The sequence below is a fragment of the Pteropus medius genome, unplaced genomic scaffold (genome assembly GCF_902729225.1).
Source record: "Pteropus medius unplaced genomic scaffold, Ma_sr-lr_union100, whole genome shotgun sequence".
Classification (NCBI taxonomy): Eukaryota; Metazoa; Chordata; class Mammalia; order Chiroptera; family Pteropodidae; genus Pteropus; species Pteropus medius.
Window position 1 is genome coordinate 23727989 of NW_024347791.1, and position 25647 is coordinate 23753635.

At 36.0% G+C, this 25647-nt stretch overlaps 2 protein-coding genes and 1 non-coding gene across 6 annotated transcripts in view; 1 reads left to right on the plus strand and 2 right to left on the minus strand.

The window, feature by feature from the left end:
* The window catches only part of ARL13B (ARF like GTPase 13B), a 63683-nt gene extending 55227 nt beyond the window's left edge, over nt 1–8456 (minus strand). For 3 of the 4 annotated variants that reach the window (XM_039878240.1, XM_039878238.1, XM_039878239.1), the window contains exon 1: nt 8082–8455. Coding sequence is in view for 2 of the 4 variants with exons in the window: in XM_039878238.1 (XP_039734172.1) it covers nt 8082–8140 (59 nt within the window). In the remaining 2 variants the exon portion in view is untranslated. Of the gene's footprint in view, nt 1–8081 lie in introns of all 4 variants that reach the window. The other variant, XM_039878237.1, reaches the window with a different exon arrangement.
* Nucleotides 8457–14458: 6002 nt separating this feature from the next.
* PROS1 (protein S) overlaps nt 14459–25647 on the plus strand; it is a 66897-nt gene continuing 55708 nt past the window's right edge. The window contains exon 1 of the mRNA XM_039878249.1: nt 14459–14808. Within this exon, the coding sequence (XP_039734183.1) occupies nt 14733–14808 (76 nt within the window). The 5' untranslated portion in view covers nt 14459–14732. The remainder of the gene's footprint in view (nt 14809–25647) is intronic.
* On the minus strand, nt 22520–22638 carry LOC120615301 (5S ribosomal RNA). Its single transcript, XR_005656222.1, has one exon. It is a non-coding gene; the product is annotated as a 5S ribosomal RNA (ribosomal RNA).

A 25647-nucleotide genomic window follows, 5' to 3' on the forward strand; every position in this document is an offset into this window, starting at 1 on the left:
AAATTCTTACTATGAACAAACAAGAGGCTGTAGGGGGATAAAAAGAAATGTAAGACATTCTAGTTCTGCATGTAGTTCATCAGATAATCCTTGCTAATCTGTATGTACAGCTTAATTAAGAACTCAGCAACTTCTATAAATAGTCTAGATTTACAGTTATATTTATTTAGACCAAGAAAGATGGCTATTAGCATGCTGTTCCCCCACTGAAAAAATTCCTAGCAGAGATGATATGCCACATTACAGTAAGCTTTACCAGACACCACACTGGCGTATAGAAAGCATCAATCCACGTGGCTTACTGTGACTTCCAAGGCTCTTCTTTTAGGCCACAGTGAATCAATTTAATACTAAATTAAAGCTTTGATAGTCTGAAATATGACATCGAAAAACAGATGGGTAAGGAACTAGTTCCAGCTAGTGGGTACTTCTGGAGAAGAATGGTAGGAGATGAATAGGGTACAGGATTTGTTGTCTACTTCTTTAGAAAAACTTCAAGGATTTATTGTCTATTTCTTTAGGAAAAAACCTGAAATGTGATGAGCAAAGGTTAATATCTGCAAAACCTGGGTGGTGAGCACATGAGTACATATTATATTTTTTTTGTTTAAATAATGGTAAAACTATTTATTATTTTAAATTATAATATTACATAATTCTTGTTGCCATAATTCTTTGATTTAAATTAATGTTAATTTTCTGCTTCTCTTAAGTAGTTCAGGAGCTTCTCTTAAGCTCCTAAAATCATGGTCATGGTAAGCTTAGGGAATCACAATTCTTCAAGACCCAGGTTAATTGAACCCCTTCCAAAATCCTGCTTCCAATTTCCAATTCTAAAAATCTTGAAAATTATCTTTCAATTCTTGCATATTCTATCATATATTATATGCACTATTTCATCAATTAAATGCTACTTGGTATAAATAATAGTTCAGAGCATGTAGATGATAATATGTAAGGGTGAGGGCCTACTTACAGATATCTACTGGTCCAGAAACTTACAGAGCACCATGGCCTGACAGACCTTATGTTGAGCACAGGATGAAGGCTGCTCCCAACATACAAAATAAATTTCAATAGAGATTTAAATGTTAAAAATTAAAACGGGAATGTACTAGAAAAAAAGTGTAAGTGAACATAACCTTGGAGTAGTAATGCAGTTCCTAAATATTACACTGAAAGAGTGACATATTTGAATAAAAAATTTTAAAGTGTTTATGCTTCAATAAACAAAAAATTTTAAAAATATAATAAAAAAATCTTTAACATATACTACAGAGAAATAGTTACTACTATAAACATTTAAAATCTCTTAGAAAATTCAGTAAGAAAATGCACCTGTCCCAATAGAAAAACATCAAACAAAATCATTGGAAAATTCCCAAAAGAAAGAATACAAATGTCCAAGGAAAAACTTTTAATCTTACCAGTAATCAAGAAAACAAAAACTAAAAGTGAAACCAAGGGTCCTTATGACTTTGATTACATTTAATTTTAAATCATAGCTCCAGATATCATATCCCTCTCTGTATATATATACCCTTCAGAGACCTAGCCTCCATCACCCCCCAGCCTCCCCCCATAATCAACAGCCTATCAAGGCAGCAGAAGACAGTAGCCTAGACTTGACTAATGGTCACAATGTCTGGACCTCTGGCATGATAAAGATAACATCTTGTCCTAGGTTATGTTTCAGCTCCTGAGCCCAAAAGTGGAAGACCCCCTCGCTACTTTCTCATGAGAGACTCCAGAAAAGATCTCAGAACTGTCCTCAAGCCCTGAAGAAATGATTTATTACCCTCATCTCACCTTCCACCAGTCAGTTCCCAACATGACTTGGAAATCCTAACCCACAGTGTCTTGACTGCTGGTAAGAACAGAAATTGGTTTAAAAAAAAGGCTTTCTGAAGAACAATTTGGCAATATATATCAAATGCCTTGACCTTTTTTCTATCATGTAACCTAGAATTCCATTTCCAAAAATATTTATATAAAAATGCTCCCTCTCTAGCAGTATTGGTAAATAGTGAGAATTTTTAAACATTCTAAATATATAATAACAGGAATGATTAAACATACTTTGGTGAATGTATGTAACACAGTAGTCTACTGCTATTAAAAAGATAAAGAAAAATACATAATGATGCGAAAAAGATATGAATTATATATTTAAAGCAAAAAATAATAAATAAAAAGAAGCTGTAAAACAGCACTCTATTATCTCATTGTTTAAAAATTTACATGTATGTCAGAGATTCTACACCAAAACACTAAAAGTGGTAATCTTGGAGAGGGGATGGTGAGATTATGGGTAACTTAAATTTGCCACTTTTTGCTTAACTGTGCTTTCAATATTCTATAATAAACATTGCATTACCTTTAAATAACAATAAACACACACACACACACACACTTTTTTAAATAACAACAGCTCCTGTCTACAAGGTATCTTAGACTCGGAGGACTAGTGAAAATTCAAAGACAGTTTCCTGGAGGAGAGAACTCCCAGATGAGATCTGAAGCATGATTAGGAATACCCAAAGACGACGAAGAAGAAAAGCGCATTTAGGAAGGAGGGACTGGAAAACTTAAGAACCCCAAATTTGGCATGATAGACAGAGAAAAAATGCCTTATGAAGAGTCCATATAGCCAGGCTCAGGTCAAATCATGAGTAACTTGTAAGTAAGAAGTTTAGACACTATCCTGAAGTCAATTAAGAAAGATAGAAGATTTAGAATCTGTTGTAAACAGATCACTGACAGCAGTAGAAAATTAATTAGAAGAGAATAGTGGAAAGTCTGTCAAAGAAATCTGGGAGAGAACAGAATAATGGAAACAGAGCAGTGGGTATGAAAAGGCTGAAAGAGCGCAAGATATTTAAGAACAGAATAATGGAAACAGAGCAGTGGGTATGAAAAGGGCTGAAAGAGTGCAAGATATTTAAGCAGGCAAAAACCAAAGGAATTTATGATATGAGAGAACAAAGCACAAAGAGGTGTCCAGGATTACTCTCAGATTCTGATTTAGGTAACAGAAAGGCAGACGTGATTTGGCAAGGAAATGAGAGAGGATGTAAGCTCAATTCTGGATATGCTGGGATTGGAGATTCTGCAGCAACTGGATATGTATGTCTTCAGGTGGTAGATGAGTCTTGGTGCTGGAAACATGGACTTGGGAGTGAATGTTGAGGTGGTAGCTGAAGTCCTGCTATAAAGTGAGAATGACCACAAAGGGAAAACATGTAGAAGAAAGAGAGTTGAAAACACACTCTGGGACAAACTTGGAAGTCAGCTGAAAAACAGCTAACAGTCAAAAAAAAAAAAAAAAGGAAAAAGGCAGAAAGGTATAGATTTAAAAATTCAGGAAAAAGAAATTAGATATTTCAAAGACAGTAGTCTTAAGTGTCGAGTGATGCCAAGAGACTGAAAAGAATCCATTGGATTTAATAACTAGACAGCATTTGGTACAGAAAGAATAACTGAATTGAAGAGTCCAGGAAGAAGTCATGTAATGACAGAAGTTAAGGAATGCATAAGAGGGGAAGAAGTTGAGAAAGTGCCCGTAATTCATTGTCAGCTGTTAAGTCTGGAATGAAGGGAAGGAGAAGAGTAATTAGTGGCTGCAGGGAAAGAGGGTTGTTTAGTATGGTAGACACAGAATAATGGCCTCCCAAAGATGTCCACATCCTAATCCTTGGAACTATGAACATGTTACCTTACATGGCAAAAGGAATTTTGCCAATGTGATTAAGTTAAAGATCTTGGATGGGGAGTATATCTTAGAAGATGCAGGAAATTACAAGATTCCTTTTAAGAGACAGGCAGGAAATCAAAGGAGAAGGAGCTATACCCTTGGCTTTAAAGATGGAGGAATGGGGCTATGAGCCAAGAATTGCAGGCAACCTCTTTCTTTGCCGGAAAAGGCAAAGAAAAACAGATTCTCCCCTAGGCCTTCCAGAAGGTATGCAACTCTGCTAACCCATTTTCGATTTCTGAAGTCAAAATGGTAGGATAATAAATTTGTGTTGTTTGAAATCACAAGGTTAATAATAATGTGGTATAGCAGCAATAAGAAACATTTAGCTTGGTTTGTTCTTTAGGTAAGAAAGGCTTGAGCATGTTTACGGACTAAAGAAAGAATAGAAGCAAAGCTGAGAACAAGAGAGAAAGTTTTTTATATTTTTGATGATAAAATTGAATACATTTTGGGATAAAAGCTTAGGTTGATTCTTGTCTCCCAGAAATTCTACGATTTCTGGCCAAATGCTGAACAACTTAAGTTCACCAGGAAGTGGGAAGAAATGGAATAAAGAGCACAGGCATAAGAATTAGCCTTGGAAAAGAAAATAGACCCTTCTTCCACTAACAAAGGAAGGAAGGAAGGAAGGAAAGGAAGGAAGGAAGGAAGGAGAGGGGAGAGGGAGGGAAGGATGGGATGGAGGGAGGGAGAGAAGGGTATCCATATAGATAAGTATAAAATGAATTGAGGAGGGTAATTTACTAATCAGCACTTGTCTCCTAGGACGAAAGGTATTATTTAGTAAGTACTATGTGCAAAGCATCAAGTACTTGCATAAATTTTCTTTCTCAAAATGCTGCAAGACAGAAATTAGCCACACTTAAAATTGCCCAAACTCCTAGGATTTAGACACAAATCTGTTTGACTCAAAACACAACACTGAGAAATCTGGTAGATGCCACCACAACCAAGAGATCAAGGTTAACACCAGCAGGAATAAGATATATCAGCATCACACACCCTTTGGTGTGATGTACTGAGGACACCTCACCTTTGTGGTAACCCGCTGCCTAATAATACATTAAAACCTTTATCAAATCACAAGGAAACATCAAAGAAATTGAGGAGTGTTCTACAAAACAACTGATAAGTGTCCTTCGAAGTCTCAAGGTTGAGAAAGACAAGGAAAGACTGAGCAACTAACAATTACAGATTGAGAGAGACCAAAGAGACATGACAAAGCAATGTGGAATCCTGGATTAGATCCTGGAGAGAAAAAAAGGCATTAAGTGTTAAAACAGAAGAACTCAGAATAAATTTGGTTAGTAGTATTGTATCAAAGTTAATTTCTTAGCCTTGATCATTATATTATGATCTCAAAATAAAAGTTAAAAAGAAAAAAAACTACACTACACTGCACGGCTTCTATAGGAGCAAGATACTTAACTGTGGGTCTAGCTATTAGTCTATTCAAGACTAATTTACATAGCTTGAAAGCCAAGGTTCAGATTCTCACTGGTAGTTTATAATAGCATATATGTTGCCTCTGAATTGTCCGACATCCTTTTCCTGACTTCTGACCTAAACTGGTGCCTTAACACTTGATCTCTGAATTCCAGCCTTATCCTTATCACACATTTTGAAAACTGCATCAAATCCCTGATTCAACTTCTTTAATAATATGCTCACTGGGAGAACATCTAAGTGAGGACAGGTGGGTAAATCCACAAAGTGCAGGATATATCAGATAACTCAGCAAAGTAACTTCAGATCATAGAGTATTAATAAGCATCAAGTTCTCTCTTACACTCACTTCTCACATTTGCAAACGTATCTTCATAAAATATAAATATGAAGAAACTCAGTAAGAAGCAGCGTGGACAAAAACTTGAAAATACAACAGATCATAAAAGCACAAAATTTTATAAAAACTTTAAATCAGCTTGCTCACCTCTCATTTATTCCAGTCAATGAAACTACTTGCTAATATTATTTACTTTAGGATGATTATTGCTAAGGAATGATCAAACTATATACAATATTTTGCAAATATTTATTCAGACACTATTATGATATAGGCACCAAACGAGGATCCTTAAAAGATGGGTGTAATCCAACTTGTTTTTAAGATTTTTGACAGTTAACTCTATAAAACACTGAGAGCTGTTGTACCTATGCCTTCTATATTAGGCCATGATCTTGATCTAGATCAGGAAGACCCAAAAGAAATATACTGTTATCCACAAATATAAGTTTAAATTTTCTAGTAACTGCATCTTTAAAAAAGTAAAAATAAAAAGTGAAATTAATTTTAATATTCTATTTTATTTAATCCTATATATATGCAAGTTATTTCAACATTTAATCACATTAAAAAAGTCTTAAAAGACATTTACTTTTTTTTCTCATTTTCTTAGTAAATCTTTTAAATCCACTTTGTATTATATACTTAGAGCATCTCAATTCAGACTGGCCCCATTTCAAATGGTCAAAAGCCACATGCAGCTTAGTCACTACTCTGCTGGACAGCACAGATCTAGATGCTACTTGGATATCAATACATTCTCCTTTCTCTGAACACTGTCTCTTCTTTAAACAATCATCCCAGAGATTATACTACAGCTGCTAAGAGAAACAAACACGAAGAATGATTAATTAAATTGGAAGCGCTTTTGGAGTGTAAGCTTTTTGGGTGTTTTTAGTTAAAAGGACAAATGGTATTGTGTCCTCTTCCAAAAACAAAATACATTTTTAATAAGCAGATAAATAAAAAAAAAATAAGGAGCTATTCATTATGAATGATCCTCAAGTCAGTAGATTATACAATCAGAACAGAAATGATTAAAACAATAAATCAGAATCTAGTCATCCGAACATATCTTTGACTCTAAAAATCAATCATATCATTTATATTTAAAACATTTGAATAAAGTTAAGAGTTAATAAAGGGAAAAGAACATCAAATGTTTCATTTAGAGCATACTTCTTTAAAAAAGTAAAAATAAATGTACACATATATTTTTTCCTTATAATTTAGAAGCACTGCTTTTAAGATTCATTCTTAAAAAGATAGTTTATCTTTACTGCAAATACTATATTTGAAATGTTAATGATTTAAAAAACCCAAAAACTATGCTACAATTTACTCTTGGCCTAATTCCAAAGTAGTACTATAAGAACTCAATATTATTTTTAAAGAATAACAGACAAGCTTTCTTCATAGGTTGAGGTTCTCGATTTTAAAAACATCGTTTTCAACAGAGACTCAGGAACATGGACAATGGACTAGTGGTTACCAGAGGGAAGGGGGTAGGGGGAGGAGGGGAGAGGTAGAGAGGTAAAGGGGGTCAAATATAGAGGGGTAGGGTTAGGGTTAAGTGGGTAAAAGGGATCAAATATATGGTAGCTGAAGGAAACTGGGCTTTGGGTGGTAATCACACAATAGAATATGTAGATGTCAAATTATAATGTACACCTGAAAATTATATAATTGTATTAACCAATGTTACCCCAATAAATTTAACTAAAAAACAAACAAAAAAAACACAAAACATCATTTTCACTGACTCCTTCCCAGCTCAATGCCTGGCACATGATATTTTCTCAATAAGTATTTGTTAAGAAATGAATGAATACCTAGTAACAGGCACTTAATAGTAATATATCTAGCACTTCAAAATAAAAAGTTAAGAACTGGATTCTTTCAATTAAAAGGATTAACTAGATTTTATGAGAAAACTGAAGCTACACTACAGTTAAGAAAACACTTTCTATCAATTATTCTCATCTAATATACAACACTCCTAAGGCATTGATATTATCGCCCTCATTTAATATATGAGGAAGATGGTGCCAAAGGTATTTAAGTGTAATTTTTAAGTGTACAGTGTAATTTATTAAGTAGTGGAGCCAGATTTCAAGTCCAAGTAAGTCCTCAAACAAAACGTGTGTGTGTGTGTGTGTGTGTGTGTGTGTGTGTGTCTGAAACGGATATGTGGATGTTATGAACATTATATCCCATGCTTCTCTACTTAAAAAAAAAAAAATTCCCATTACAAAAGCTTCAACGGGAAAACACACTACGGACAGTTTCCAATTCCACACACAGAAAATCCATAACTTTTTAAGAAATTGGAACCCATTTAATTTATAACAAGCATTGTCGATGAGAACTTAAATGCAACTAGATAAGAAGGTTACATCCTTCTATCCTTCCCTCCGGGAACGAGTCAAACTGGGCGCGAAAGCATCTCCAGCGGCCTGGGAGACTCGACCCAGGCTCCTCTGGGAGCAGCTGTTCCCATCCCCTAGGACTACTCCTTGCCAGCGGTCTCAAGCTTACCTGACGGGCTCTTGCCGCCGCTTGAACCAGCTGCAGCAATTGGCCATCAGACTGAACATCCCAGGCCGCTGCTCTCTCCGCCTCCCATTCGAACCTGAAGAGGGGATGGGCCCCTAGTTGCACCGGGCCAAGTCCCAAAGCCGCTGCCGCTCGGAGGAGCCTCCGAGGCGGTTAGCCCCGAAAGAGAGACCGGAAGGGAGGTGAAGGCGATCAGTCGGAGCACAAAGCTCGGATAATCGCGCCGGCCCGCGAGTGTTGACCGGCCTGCTCGCCCAGGATAGCCCAGCCAAAGGTGCAGATTCCCAGACTAGAGCAGGGTTAGCGGAGCGGGTCAGAGAAAACCCCCGCGTCGACGCTCTGACGTTCCTCCCAGGCGCGGAAGGCCCTCCTCAAGCACCGCCCATGCACTACTCCAATCATCGTTCGAGGACTCGCAGTGGGGGACTCTGAGTGGCTGAAGGGGACCGGGGCGTGTCTTGAGGAAGGAGGTGGAGTTCTGGGAAGGAGGTTCTCGTTGCTAGACAACGGGAGCGTTTAGAATGAGTTGAAGGATACCGAACTAATCTCAAGCAAGATTTACCTGCACTCCTGTCCAAAAGTGTGTTGCCAGCCGAGGGTGCTGCTCCTCGTCTGTCCCCAACCACAGCTGAGATCCAGAGATCTCAGATCGCGTGCGTGTTTTGTTTTGTTCTCTTTTATGCGCCAGGAATGCGAATCCTCTGGGATTCCAGCACACTCTGGCTGCACAGCTATAGAAACAATACACTGGGGCAATTATTATAAGAACAATGGAAAAACTCATTTGCTAGTTGTATCAATAGCAGATGAGAGTGTATAATATTGCTGTTTGTTACATAAACAGTGAAATAGAAATGTATGGTATTTATTGTATGGGGGGTGTTATGATTACTAAAAATATATTTTGTTGTAGGAAATATAAAAAGACACTAAAAAAGGAATAAAATGAATAAAATCTCACACTCACTACCAAAAGATAACTGGTGTTAACATTTTGATGTATGTTCTTTCCAGGATTTTTAGATACATAGATTGCTAGCTATTTGGTTTCTTCAAGATGGAGATGGTGATCTACTGGCTGTTTTGTAACACATTTTATTTTATTTAAAGATATGTAATGTCTGCATTTCTTTTTATATTTTTGGAAAAGAAATGACAAGTTATTCCTATAGAAAAAAATGCATGCTTCATATATTTGGACCTGTGTGTCCATTCAGTTTCTAATAATATATTTTCAAATCCTGGTAAAAGAAGAGAGGGCCCTTAGGTAAACAGTGGTTTAGAACTAAGATATAGGTTGAAAGTTATTCTCTGTTCTTTAATAACTCATGTTATCCTAATTCAAACTCATATACATTTCTTACAGCTTTGTCTCTAAATCAAAGTATCCCATATGTAAAATGAAAATGATAATACCTACTTTGCAAGGTTGCTAAGATGATGAAATGAGAGAAATAAAGTTCAAGTGGAATTTCTAATAAGTAATAGCATATTTTGAAGTTGGTATTGCCTGTTCTATAAATATTCATGGCACATATCTTCCTACCTTTCTCCAAACTGCTAGGGACATTGTTCACCATTCTCATTGTCCTGCATTGATAACTTCACCTTTCTTTCCAACTGCTCAAAGCTATATGACCTCTACTGATTTCTTTAAAAACAAAAACAAAAAAACCCTGCCATTCCTCAGCAATGCTGATGCTGCTCTGCCCAGACTGCTCTGTCCGTATACAAAAATACCTCTATTATAAGTACTAATAAAGAAAGTTAAATGATACCTTTACATATTTTCTTCCTTCCCTGTTATTCTTGTTTCTTATTTCCTAATATCTAAAGACATCTACCTCCTCTTTCCCAAGGTTAAACACTTTCTTGGAACTTTGACAAACATTATTTTTCAACTTTTCTGAAATCCTGTTCCCTCAATTATTTCTTCTTGATCCAACATCTTAAATATATCTCTCCCCATTTTTTCTCCTAGATTTTAGGCTACTGTCTCCAGGGAAGAGCGAGAGTAAGAGGGCAAGGCATAATAAAGCCACAATTTCTCTTTAACTACAAGCCAGATTAGTACTGTTCTGCTGACTCTTAACTTTACAACACAACTAGTGGTTCACTCTTTTTATCAATTACTATGATTGAGCTTTGTCCCATCAAATTACTTGAAACACATTTTTTCAATATAATTTATGTCTTCCTAATTACCAAGTCAGTTCTCATTTTCTTTTATATCACTTAACAAACTTAATAAAGTTAACTTCTAAAGCTCTTTACTCCTGTGACTTTTCATAATTATACACTATTCTGATTTTGGTCTTATCTCACTAGTCATTTCTCCTCCAGCTTCCTGTATGATTCTCCAACCGTATCCCTATGCTTTCCTTTTCAAAAAACATTCTTTTAAAGAATCCAATTATTACATCTGTGCCTGAGGCCCTTACTTACTATGTGGATTTTTCTTAAGCGTTTCTGGAACCATGCTCAACACCCTTTTCTTTTTGAAAAACATACTCAACCCAGCTCTATATCATGGCTTCCCTAGTTCTGATAGCGATACATTACCAAAGAGTTCTGTTGCCAACATACAGTCAGCCAATCAGTCAGTCAGTTAGTTAGCTAAGTTAACTATTAGTTTTCAATATATTAAGTGGTTTGATAAACCATAAGTGTTGTTCACTATTTCTAGTTCTCTTTTCCTTACAAGTACATGAAATAGTTATTCACACCTCTTGAAGTCATGAGACTTGCTTTGTCCAGTGACATGTGCGCAATACTGGTTGTGTTACTTCTCTATGAAAGCAATTAAATGCCGTTGCTCAATTCTCTATGTTCTCTCTCTTCCCTTGCAATGTTAATTATGGAAGTCTATGTTAACTTCAAAGTAAATTCAAGCCATCATGAAATGCTGAGCCAACACATGGAGGGCAGCTGCTTGGAAAGTCCTACAGTGGACTTCCCATAAGCGAGAAATTAACATTTGTTATCTTAAGCCACTGTAATTTTGTGGCATTTTATCACATTATAATCTAGTTTCTCTAAATGATGAAAACAGTCTTGCTGCCATCATTCTAGTCAAGAACTTCATTTCATATCTCAGGAATTGCTGAAATAACATCCTAAATGTTACCTTGTTTCTTTTTTTTCTTCCAGCTGTATTAGGTATAATTAACAAATAAAACTGTAATGCACCTAAATTGTACAATATAATGATCTGAAATACATATACATTGAGAAATGATTCCCACAATTGAGTTATATAACACATTCATCACTTCACGTAGTTACTTTTATTTCTGGTGAAAACATTTGAGATCTACTTTCTTAGCAAATTTCAAGTATATAATACAGTATAATTAATTATAATCATCATTCTGCACATTATATCCTCAGAACTTTTTCATTTTATAACTGAAAGGTTGTACCTTTTACCAACCTCTCCCCCTTTTCCCATACCTCCCATCCTCTGGCAACCACCATTCTACTTTCTGTTTCTATGAGTTTGACTTTTTTTTTCTAATTCCACATAAAAATGACACCATGGAATATCTGTCTTTCTCTGTCTTGCTTATTTCACTATCATATTACTCTACAAGTTTATCCATATTGTTGCAAATAGCAGGATTTCCTTTTTTTTTTTTTTTTGGTAAGGCTTAATATTCTGTCATATATATCACATATATGTTATATATACAAAATATATAGTATGTATGTGGCACATATAACATACATAAATACATAATATATTTATATATAACATTTGCTTTATTCATTCATCCACAGATGGACACATAAGTTGTTTTCATATCCTGTCTATCGTGAATAATGCTGCGATGAACATGGGAGTACAGATATCTTTTTGAGATAGTGATTTCATTTCCTTTGGTTACATACCAAGAAGTGGGATTGTTGGATCATATAGTACTTCTACATTTCTAGTAGAATTAAAATACACAGTATTTTGTTACTATAAATATATGGTGTGTATATATATATATAGTAGTTTTTTTTAAATTTCTTGAGTAACCTCTATACTGTTTCCGTAAGGCTGCACCAATTTACATTCCCATCAACAGTGTACAAAGGTTCTCCTTTCTCCACATCCTTACCAACATTTATTTGTTGTCTAAATGTTACTTGGTTTCTAATCTTTCCCTGCTGTGATCCATTTTGTAAACATTTCACAAGGTAACATTCTTAAAGAACCACAAAAATCACTATCCATTCTAAAACAAACATACATATAGAAAACAAATAAAGCAAGACTAGTCCTCATTGCCTACGGTTTAACCACTTTAGGACTTTACCAAGCAAATATTAAATGATTATTGTAGAAAAATAAACTGTATAAATCAGCAACAGGAAAATGATTCATAATCTCACCACTGTGAATGATCACTATGGATATTTTGGCATAAATATTCCCAGGCTTGCACTGGTAAATTGAATTAGTTGAATGTTTATGTGATACTCACTGTTCTAGGTACCAGGAATATAGCTGTGGACAAAATATTAAAAAAATTCCTACCCTCAAAGATCTTACATTCTAGTGGTGAGAAGAATGAAGAGGCAAATAATAAAATTAATAAGTAAATTAGGCAATATATTCATAGAAGATCATATGAAGAAATACAAAATTGGATAAGGGAATGGGGCTAGGACTGGGAATAGGATTAGATGAAGAGTTAAATTTCGGGTAGGATTTCGTTGCATATTTAGAACTGCACCAAAAATAATTTTGGCCAAATAAAAATTACCAAGTGTTGATTAATTTTGAGCTAGAGCCAGATATCACCATCTGAGAGTGAAGTTCTGAGAAAAGTTAAAGATCCAAAAATTTTATTCAAAGACGTGTTACTGAATTTTAGTAGTAGAAATATCTGTATATAATTTTTCAAAATTTGACATTATATTATAGATAGGATATATTTTCAGCATTGATTAATATTGCTAGCACTGTGATACACATTTTTCATATTAAAAAAATATTCACTTTCGGCTGACGTTTTTGGAAGAGTAAGATTTTTCTTTCAGATACTTTCCTGTTTTTCTAACATTCCCTTCTTCATACTCTTTATATTCTTTTTTTAAAATGTCTTTGTTGGAGGTGATTTGTTATGAATATTGTTGCTTCACAATTTTGGAGATTTTCTCCCCTAGTGAAATGTTGAGATCTCAAAGTTGGTATTCTACTTTAAATTCTTTCTCACAAGATGAGGAGATTCCTAAATCAAGCTTTTGCTTGAAAGACTCATGGCCTAAATACATTTAATAATTAAGTATAGTACTTAAAATTTATTTTGTTTAATGTTATGACTGCTAGCACACCAAACAAATCTACAGGGATTAGAATTATCATTAAATCATTTGGAGCTGGGAATAAAGTAGTGAATAGACTGACATGGTAGAGTCAGACAATAAAAAAGGAAGAGAATTTAAAAGAGAGAAGGGTTAAAAAAATTCAATAATTTCTTTGCAAGCGTTCTTATCAAAAAAGGTGACTAATATAAACTTCCATCCAACTGGATCACAGAACCAAAGAAAGCTAGAGCTGGGAGGGACTCTTGAAAGATGATCAATATCTTGAATTTTGCTCACACGCATAGGAAATCAATTGATATGTTTATTTGGGCAGAAATACTAGAAGTGATAATAGTAAATATGTCTTAAATACTACTATTTAACACACTAATTTCTTTATTTGTGTTATCTCTTTAAATCTTTACATTAACACAATGAAAACTTACTATAGTTCCCATTTTACAGATGATACAGCTGAGGCTTAGAGAGGTTAATCGATTTGCTGAACGTTACATAACTAAGTGGCAGAATACTGCGATTTGAATCCAGGCAGTTTAACTCCACAGGCAGCCTTAAACATTAAGTAACGTATTTCGAATGGGGATGTCTAAGCATAAAAAGGAGAGGTAGTGTGCAAAAAACAAAACGAGCTGCTCGAAAGTGATGGTATTTGATATTCTTCTCAAAACATTTTTTTGCTATAGTTTTTTTTTTACACCATACCTGCAAGTACAAAATAAAAATGGTGATCAAAACTATCCCATTTGCTTCCTTTCTCTCTTTAGTCTTCATAGAGTCCTCATTCTCTTCTAAGTTTCAGTTAATGTAATCATCCCCAACATCGATCTCTCACGATTTTAACTTAGCAGAGATACCCTCTCCCTTCTGTCCTCAAAGGTCTCTCGGTTACTCAGCCTCCCACCCTAGCTCGCTGGAGATTTTTACTGCGTTTGCTTCCCCTTCCCCTTGGGAAACTTCATATTCCGCAGACCGGGAACGAAACGCTGGAGTTTGGGGACGGGCAAGGAAGGGTGTCTCCACAGTGTTTACTAGGCCTCCAACACTCTCCCCGAGCCCTGCCCCCAGCTCCAAAAAGCTTCCTGGAAATGTCCTCGTTATCACTTCCCCTCACGGGCTGGGGGCTGGGAGCGGGCGGTCCCCTCCGCCCCCGGCTCCCGCTGCCCCGCGGGCGCGCTCGCTCGCTGGCGCCTCGGCTCCGCAGTCTTCAGAAAGCCGCGCCTGGGCTCGCAGGTTCGCCGCGCGCCGAGCGCTCAGGTCCCCACCGCGACGCGCCACGGTCCCCCGCCCCCTGCCCGCGCCTTTGCCGGCCTGACCATGAGGGTCCTAGGTAGGCGTTGCCGGGCGCTGCTGGCGTGCCTCGCCCTAGTGTTTCCCGTCTCAGAGGCAAACTGTGAGTACTCAACAGCGTTCTGTCCCCTTTCCCCAGCAATGCCAGCTGAACTACCAGCGTTGTAGTTCAGGATTTTCTTTTCCAGGGCTGCAGCCTCCTAGGAAGTTTCGGGCAAGTCGGGACGATCACCCGGCTGATAGAAGCAGTCGTGGATCTAGAGGGCAGTGTAATGGTGGGGCAGGATCACTATTTGCCCTGCTCTGGAAATCATCTGTTGTCTGCAGGACAGAATCAAGAACTCGGGTAACAGTAAATATCAGTGAAGGAATTAGATCACCTATCCATTCACCCCCAACAGCTGAAGTTCCCAGTTAGAAGACAGATATGAGTATGTTCCACTATAAAAGTAGGGAGGAAAAGGGAAGACACTGTACCTTCTCTTTGTACAGGCATCTGTCCCCAACCAGCCCCCGCCCTCCATGCTGCAACCTTCCTCCCTTGGACTTTGAACTTGGTTCGATTATCTCAACACTGACAAACGAATTGTTTTAGGATGACTGCAGGTTTGTCTACCAAGTAGGCAGATGCCATTTTCTGACATTGAAGTCAAAAGGACTTAAATATTGTGTTTGTTAGGTCATTTTGTACTGAGGATTTTTGACACTGAGTGCCACTAATCTGTGTTTGTAGTATGAATTTTTTTCTTTATCTTTGTTTTTCCAGTATTTTATGTTCCCATGCCTGGATTCAAGTAAGGCTATTGAATTTTCTCTGAAAAAAAATGAGTATTGAGGCATTTGGAATATTTTAGTTATCAGTGAATACATTTGTTTTTCTAAAGTTTAAGCATGTTCGTGGATTAAAAATGCTTATTCGCGCTATGTTTTATTCTCAGGAAATGGCATGGGAGAGATAAACTCTGAATTATGAATAACAGGCTGTCTAAAGTTCTGATGTAAATTTTACAAAGAAGTTTATTTAAGGAGAATTAAATCCACTCGTTCCTTTTAATTACTGATCAAGATGAATGAGGTATTTTAAAATTCTAGAGGCTAAAATATTATTTGTTGATTTTATATTAAAGAGCTACAATAGCAGAACTTCAACATTCAAAAGCCTATCATTAAGCCTATATGTGGACCATATGCACTACATTATTATCTATATAGTTCATTAGGACAATCAAATATTTGCTTGTTAACCAGTGCTTTGGAGAGGAGAAACAGTCAAAGTGGCTTGCCACACTTACTGCTTGTCATAACTGGCCCTTTCTTTTTATACACATAGTTATATTTTTATTGAATCTGAGCAGAGTTAAAAACTGTGTGTCTGTCTCTCTGTCTGTGTGTATTATATGCAAGTATTCAAACCATATATGTGGAGAAATACACTTGTTATATATAGATACTAATAGAGTAGATAAATTAATTCTACCAGCATATAATATATATATGTATGTATATATATATAAATGTGTATATATATATATAAATGTGTATATATAATATATATAAGTGCATATATATATATATAGAGAGAGAGAGAGAGAGAGAGAGACTTAAAAGATATACTGTCTACATAGTCCGTCATTTCCCACTAATGGCTGTGGTGAAGAGAAATAGGAGAAAAGGGGATGTCCTCTCTTTTAGCTGTGCTAATTCAGTCCTATCTAGACTTCCACTTTGGGTACAGTTTATCCTAGACATTACTGACTTATGTTTTCCTTCTCTTTTTTACTCTTATCTTCTTTATTCCTTTCACTATTTGTCTTTTCTTAAAGTCTCTTTATTTCAGAGTTCAAAATGTTATACTGGTAGATTTATCAAGGTTAGATTAGAGTTGGGGTTGGTACTGGAAAAGTTAGAAACAATTTCTGGTATACAACAATAGCAACCTCTGCCACATTCTCTTACCATTAATTCTATCTGAGGAAACACAACAATGCTTTTTTTGTAATATAGCCTTTCCACCCACCAAGTTTAATAGCCTCTTTATGGCTATATACATATTTAAACATTCTAAATATTATGCCAAAAAATGTAAGCATATACATATATTGGTATTCTTTAGCTACAACTAACAGTAATAAATTCTTGCTAACTAAAGAAGAAAGGAAAGAAAGAAAAAAGGAAAGAAAGAGAAAGGAAGGAAGAGAGAAGGAAGGATGAAAGAAGCTGAGTGGATTTATTGGAAAGCTACTGAATGGTATACTGAATATCTAGGCCTACAGAAGCCAGGGGCTTGGACATTTAGATGATCTATATTGTGGGAACTCATGTGTTCACTATGCTAGGAGCTGCCACTAGATGACTCAGTTCTAACTGCCTTCTAGTCCTGAGTTTCTCTACTCATAATTGAAGTTCCAAGGAAAAGAGCTAAGCCTTTTGACTTAGCTTGTTTCTGGAGTCCTGTGATTGACAGCTCACTAGAAGAGGGTAGAGTGCCAGAACAGCTCCCACAAATGAATGGATGCTAGGAAGGAAGCAGAAACAAGAAAAGTCTATACATTCTTATTATTCGGCTGTACAACATACACACGTGCTTCTTTCCATAAACACCATTTGAAAATATTTCAAATATATGTAAATATTTCTAATGTAAATAAGTAAAGTACAACAGAAAAGACCTCCTCAAAAGGTTTTAGTCACCACACTCAGAGAGGAAGGCTCAAGCCTAGTTTAGAACCATCAGGTGATGTCCTTGCCTCCTCTTGTTCTGTCACAATCCCATGTCAATGTGCTATGCCTTAGGGACAAAATGATACACTGTAGTGTATCAACACATTCTATATGCCAAATAATAACAATAATAAAAGATAAGCAAGGGAATACAGGTACTAACTCTAGGGCTTACTTGTTTCTCTTGGTTATAAACTTGAGCCGATGTTTATGAAGGACTTCATCCTTCACTACTCAATTCATATCTCTTTTACTCTATGGCAGTTCCTCACATTTGGTTTTTTATCTGCTCAATGAGATGAACCACACATTTATTCAGGAAGAATCGAGCCCTTTTGTTCCTACCTGTTGATGGTTTTATCCATTTCTTTTACAATTCTACTGTGTACTACAGTTATTTTGGAGGAGCAGCATTCCTTCTAACCCTGATTTGTATGTGGCAACAACACTATTTTGCCTTGATTATTGTCATTCCAGTATAATCTCTTTTTAAATCACTTAAAAAAAAAAAAAGAACTTAAAATGGTTATAAAGCAATCTCAGCTTCTATTTCAGTGGAAAATGTATTAGGCCCTCTAGTGAACCTATTCCCCACTGGTTTTTCAGTTTCTAGATGAGCAGAACTCAGTTGTAAGGAAAGAAAGAAAAAAAAACCCCAAGAGACTAGGTCTTTGAATTCCCTTCTTAGGGTTGCTGTAACAAAGTATTACAAACTGGGTGCCTTAAACAACTGAATTTATTCTCTCACAGTTCTGGAAGCTAGAAATCTGAGATCAAGGGATCAGCAGGGTTGGTTCCTTCTGGGGGCTGTGAGGGAGAATGTGTTCCAGATTTCTCTCCCAGCTTCTGGTTTCCTAAGACATTCCTTGGCTTGTAGATGGCATTCTTCCTATGTCTTTGCCTTGTCTTTGCTCCATACAAGTCTATCTCTGTTCCAAATTTTCCCCTTTTGATAAGGACACCAGTTATATTGGATTAGGATCCATTCTTATGACCTTGTTTTAACTTGATAATCTGTAAAGCCCCTATTTCCAAATAGGTGATATTCACCTGTAGTGGGGGATTAGGATTTCACCATCTTCATAGGGGACACAACTCAAACTCATAACAATCACTATCAAATCATGACAAGTACTTCGCTTTGTACTTTCATTCCCGGCCTGTGTATTTTGGCTTTAGGAAAAAGAGCACTGTATATTAATGATTGCTGATACACAACGTACCACATTTTTTTTTTTTCACTGCGTTGGAAGATAGTGTTGTGTCCCAAAAGGCAGTGACTGAGACCTCAACAGTTGGTCAGTCCATCATTCCCTAAAGCTAGCTCTTTCCAGGTATTAGATTATACATTAAGACCAATGAAAACCATTATCATTCCACTGATTTACCTCCTTGATTGTGTAGTTAATTTCTTAGAGGTTATGTTGTGTGGCTTAGCATAAAGCTATCGACTGAATAAGTCTACCAATAGTTGTGCTGACAGAAAAGTTAAATCCAAATACAGAATAAATATCTCTCTGAGTACAAATTCCTGTTCTGCCATAATAGAAAAGCCCTAACTAAACAACCATCCACTGTGTATCTGATTGGATTTTGTAATATGTCCAATTTCCAAAAGCTGAAAGAATAGCAATTCTGCTGACAAATTCGGTGGATTTTTTTTTTTTGTATTGTTTGTTTGTTTTGTTTTTTAATAATGAGTGCCTGGTGAGCAAAAGTTATTGTAGCTGAGTCTATGTGTAGTCTCCATCCTTGCCACTGTGGCTGCCTCTTTATTTATTTATTTATTTATTTATTTATTTATTTATTTATTTATTTATTTATTCATTCATTTATTTATTTATTTTTTAGTGAATAGTGAATAAATTTTAGACTGAGTCACACAAAGTGACGGCCTGAGTACCACATGTTCCCACAGAATTATGTATTTGGTCTTTACGGCATTTTAAAAATTAGAAAAATTTCACCTAAAAACTTGGTTTTATGACTTGTCTTAAAAAAAACAAAGGAAGATTTGGCAACACTAGGCCCACATTCCAACATGGTAAGATTCAGCCAGAGTTGATTCAAAGCTGCCTTCTTTAGATAGGAATAATCTCTCCAGTTCGCTACAACTCCAAGCACCTGCAGTAATCTTTTACCAAATTCTCTTCTCTTGTTTGTGGTACCTGTCTGACACTTGTAGATTTTTGAGTTTGTGGCCTTTATACTAGATTGCCTTGAGAAGAAACACAACAGACAGTCATTAAGGGAGTCATTCTGTGCCCTTTTGTTATTAAGAACTTGTCCGGTGTGGGGCTATCTTATGAACGAACATTCACCTGAAACAAATATTCTTAGCTCTGGGCCAGTCGTTGCCCAGACTTTCTTGTCCCTAGGCCAGAGAACTGGCTCTGTACAGGTTCCTGAACAACTGGACCAACCATTTGCAACGATTCAGAAAGTAGAATAGAGTCTCATTTCAGTTAATTTCTCATTCTAGACAAAGTGGACAATGGGAAATACTGTTTATATATCTGCCCATTGTGAAGGTTTTATTTGTCCAGTGCTCCTTAGGCTGTAGTTTGTGTTTTTGTTCGTTTCTGGCTGAAGCAGGTCTACCCCTGGCTCATGTTGGCATACCACAATATCTAATAATCACTAAAAGTTTTGGGGATCTCTTTCTTAGTGCAGTTACCCAGTGCAGTTATTTTGCTTTGGAGAAAACTAGGAGAAAAGTTCACAGTACTGTACACAGATGCTTCTTTAAGGGCATCTCTCTTCTCCTTCATTTAAGAGGTTCTGGATCCAGCAAGATTAGTAATCAAGGAGAAATGGTGATTTCTTTCCATTGTTCCTGAAGTACAGTCTCTGCTAACACAGGGGCATTTGGCGTGAAAAAACTCAGTGAAGAATTTGTGAGTTGTCTTTCTATCATTCTAGGGAGATTTTTTTTCTTGTTAATCCTCTCTCCAATATTTGATCAGTATATATGCCCAACCTGACTTTGATTCAGTTGAGTTCAGGCTGCTGCCTAAGCTCAGCCACCCCAGGTTCTTCCTATTCCACTTAAGGTCTGGAAGTTCATTGCAGCTGCAGCCTCTCCTAACAGCATTTCGGATTTGGACCAGATAGTCACTAAAATGCTTTTTAAAAACTCCAGTGATTTCTTCAATAATCTATTTCTATGATAATCATAGAAATAAATCCTTTTCTTCTACATGGGGAGTGAGATGAGTGAGGATGTAAATAGGTAGGAACCGCATGAACGATTCAAGCCAGAATGTCTGTCTCATGGTCTTTGTGAATTCTTTCTTTTATATTATGCCAAAGAATGTCCAGCTTTTCAGTGTTATTTTAGCATGTGCAGAGGTTTCATCTAGCATGGCATTAGCTGTCCAAGCCAACTGTTAGAACTGAAGCTGGTCTTAGCTAGCCCATGAAATAAAATCAGCAATATTAATACATTCAAAATTATATATGCCTTTTTGTATTAGTTTTCTATTGCTGTGTAACAATTACCACAAAGTTTGCATCTTAATACAAAACTATTATCTCATAGTTTTGTGAGTCAGAAGCCCAGGCACAAGTCCAGGGACCTGCTCAGGATCTCACAAGGCTAAAATGAAAGGGCCCACCAAGGCTGAGGTCTCATCTGAAGCTCTTCCAAGCTCACTGACTATTGGCAGAATTCATTTTCTGCTCCTGGGGCCTCCTACCAATCCCACCATGTGGCTGTCTTCACAACATGGCAATTTGCTTCTGAAAGGTCAACAGGAGGCATTTGCTGCCACTTCTTGCCTCTTCTATTTCTGATGTCTGAACCCGGCATACAAGGCTCATGATCTGGAGGCTACCACACCTTTTCCTCCACACTTTTCCCTGCCCTTCTTCTCAAAGAGGGTCATTCTCTGCCTCTCTTCTCTGTGGTCTTTTCATGTGCAAGTCCTCCTGTTTGGAAGATTCTTCCTTTTGATTGTCCTACCCCAGCTACCCCGGTGATCTGTTTAAAGTTCCTCCAACTTTAGGATACTTTATGAGATTTTGTTCCTCTGTTTTAAAGAATCGTGGATTGGCATGTGATAAAGCGTTCTCGAATCTGTATTTCCCCATTTATATTAAAAGAGGATTTAGAAAATTGTTATTTTCTCAATTGCTATTTTCTAATATTTTAAATATATTTGGGGCTTCTTTGTTTTTGGGGTTTTAGATTTTTTTTTTTACTCTTCTGCTCTATTGATTATTTTATTCAAGGAATAAATTGAAGTACCCCATCTTATCTATGTGTTTTTTGCTTTCAATTGAGCCTTCTGATTTTTAGAATCAAGAAGAATCAAATTAGTACATAATTCAATAACCTCATTACAGGCATTAGTTTAAATTTTTCATAATCTCATATTAGGATAAAATATGCTATAGAATGACATTGCTTCAATCCCCAAATCTTAAAATTAATTTCCACATCACCCAGTCTTAGTGTCTTAGCAAAATAAGAGTTTATTTCTCAATTATGTAAAGTCCAATATGATTTGTGTAAATCTCTTCCATCTTTAGTTATACTATCTGGTACACATGGCTTCCAATGTCTCTGTAAGAAAAGAGAGAAATGGAGGAGATATATTTGTTATTAACTGTCTTAGCATGGAAGTGACAAGACTCATTTCTGCTTATGGTTCATTTAGACCCATCCCAAGGAAGCACATGGAATATTTGGTCAGCATTGTCTCTGTTACAAACATTTTTTTTATAGGGTTAATATCATAGTTTCTTCCTCTAAGAGAAGCGCAGGTACTTATTGCATATTTAAACTTCAGTAATATGTATTACAAACTGTGAGATTGTTTTAATTATACGAATAAAATTTTTGATAGAGAGAGTGTATAATTAACTGTGCCTACTAACATACCAGCTTGGGTACTTAGTATAATGATATTGAGTTGGCTGTCAATGTAGCAGGATGAAAAAAATATATGGTTAGCTGATATTGAAATTATTCCTATGGTGGGAACTGCTATTATTTTATTTTATTTTATTTTTATTTTTTAGGCGAGGCAACCATTGGTTGACCTCACAGATTGCAAGGACTTTGTTAGCTTACGATCCCTTATTTTTTATGCCTACAGCACCTGGTCTTCCTAGGTGGTCTCCCATCCAAGTACTAACCAGGCCCAACCCTGCTTAGCTTCCGAGATCGGATGGGATCGGGCTTGTTTAAGGTGGCATGGCCATAGAGTGCTATTATTTTGGAAATTACCTTGAAACACGTTTTAGGTTTAGAAAGTGACATTCTGAAAACATGGTCTATAACTTTGCTATTTAAGTGTAGTCCAGGGACCAGCAGCAACATTACCTGGGGGCATTTTAGAAATGAAATATCTCTGGCCCCACCCCGGACCTATTGAATCAAGATATGAATTTTAACAAGACCCTCAGGTAATTCCTATGCATACTTAAAGTTTGAATCATTGTAGTCTATAAGGAGATATCAAGAAAGATAAATGCTTCTGCTTTTAGAAGTGAACAGACTGCAAGGATGACAGTAGGTAGCAACCAGGGAGAGAGAAGCAGAAAAGATATCAGAGAAGGGAAAAAGGAAGCTGAACCACATGGCAGAGAATGCAGCATGTGTGGAAGGTCTCCAGTCAGAAATTATTAGATGAGAAGTGGACAAAGGATTTTTAGGAACTGGCATTTCTAGGACTCAACTTGCACTTGCAAAAGTTGCTTTAATATAAACTACAGCCCTTCCCACCTTCCTCCTGCCACCTGCCTCCAGTGTTTCTTCAGAAAAGGGTTGATTTTCACATGTAAGTCGGTTAAGAATGGAGAGAAAAGAATCGTGAGATGAAGTTTTTGAAAGCTAACACACAAAGCCAATTGTGACCATAAAAACCACAGCTCCAAATGAATGCAGATGTCTTGAGAGAAACTTTATCAGATGTGGGGTTGGCATATCATGTCACCATTCAGTGAATCGAAAGGGCAGGATGATATCTCACATTAGCAAAACTTAATTATCTTTAAATTCTCAAGCTTTGATAGAGGGTAATGTTTTGTTATGATAAAAGAAAAAAAAATCACCTGATGCTGCAAAAAAATATGTCTTGAATCTTGTTCTATTGAGTGGTGCAAATTTTATTATCGAAACATTCCTGTTTTATTTTACAGTTATCTGGGAAGTACAGTTAATTATAATAATTTGGGAGGATGGGCAAGAATGCAATTTTTATTAAAAAAATTAAATTGAAATATATTTGTTATATAATTATAAATTTAAGTTGCACATTAGTTAATTTGATACATTTATATGTTGTAATACAATTGCCATTAAGAATTTAATAATTTTAAACAAGAATATACTCTGTATAAAAGGTATAAACTTTCAGTTATAACATAAGTCGTGGATTGCAATGTACAGCATGGTTGTTACCACTGGGGTGATGTGAAATCCGGCGTCTCCCCAGCAGCAGACGGGAGGATGGAGGTGTTCGTGTAGTATGTTGTCCCTCGGTTCTTCTCCTCCGACGCAGCAAAGAATTACAGGTCCGCGAGATTTAGACATTTTAGAAGGAGATGGGCCACACTAAGGAAGGTTGCAGCCCTGTGGAATTTAGAAGATAAAGAAGTAAGACAGAGTACACTCGAAGGCCGGAGGAGGGGTTTTCAGCAAGGAGAGCTGTAACAACATAGAAATAGGAAGGTCTGTTCATATTTGGACCAACATGGGTTGTTCCAAATGCATTCCTAGGTGATTGCCTCATGAGATGCCTTCTGCGCAGGCACCTGTAGCCAGATTAAACAAGCTGTAGGTTATGACCCTCCTGTCCTTTGTCACTGGGGATGCAGAAGGATTCTCTAACCACCAACACGGTGTTCTTTGGGCGGTCTCTAGGCTGGACTCTTATTCCTTTGTTCCCCTGTCGCTCATGTCTGACTAGCTACCTAACACAGTGACTATAGTTAATAATAACATTGTTATGAAAGTTGTTAAGAGGGTAGAACTTAAAAGTTCTCATCACACAAAAAATCTGTAACTATATGAGAGGTAGATGTTAACTCGACTTATTGTGGTGATCATTTCATAATATATACATATTTCAAATCATTATGTTGTATACCTGAAACATATAATGTTGTATGTCAGTTATATCTCACTAAAAAATTTTCCTCTGCATAATAAAAAAAATTCAGAGGAAATGATAACATTTTAATAGTGAATGTTTTTGGAAAGCAAAGTTATAATCCTTTTTATTGTTTACTTTTTTGTTTTTTTAAATATAATAAATTGTTATTAACTAAGAGAAAACCTCTTTAAGAGGTTTATTTATATTATATTGTTCTAAATATAGAAATTTAATCCTTCAGGCTTATGGGGAAGTGAAATAAATACAGTTTATCTAAATAGGTTCTGAGTATTTCTATAGATGAGTAAATTTTCAGTAATTCTAGGCCATTGGTATGTCTTCTTAGTCCTCTTGTCTAATTTTTGGAATGGATTTTAAAAAGATAAATTCAATAACAATGACTTTTAAATCTTCATAAAAATGGTAAAATTGTACCTTAACTCTGCCTCTATCTATATTTATAATCCCCTTTTTCTCTTCCTACTCTCAGTTGAGCTTCTTGAAGAAAAAGTTTATTCTGCAGATCTCTATTTCCTTTCTTTTCACCCTCTTACTGGTTTTGATGACTGAGAAAGTTTGTAGTGATCCTATTATTAAAACAACTATATACATTTTAACTCTCATCTTAAATAATAGTAATTATTATTAATAAATTATTTACAACATTTGACATTGTTAAAATTTATCTTTTTTTGAAATAGACATCCTTTCATGTCTATAAGCATTATATTATTTAAATTTTCTCTCTCTCTGCATATTTATTACTAATTCTGCTTCTGCTATTTCGATGATCTCAGCTTTCCCTGAAATGTTAGTGTTATTTGCGGTTCCATTTTGACAATCTATCCTCATTGGTCAGCAGCTTAAACTGGCTAGCTACATTCTACTGATTCCCTATGATTTTTTAAAACATTCAAGTACTCCATGCTTAATATAACTAATTTAGAAATATATATATACACTAAAAAAATGCATCTGTAGTCAGACTAGCCAGAGACCAATATGACATTTTGCTCTGTATTCTTCTAACCTCCTTTGTCTTCATATATACATTTTTAGAAATTAAAATATATAAATAAAAGAATAGAATTGTGCTCTACATGTGTACCTTGATATCT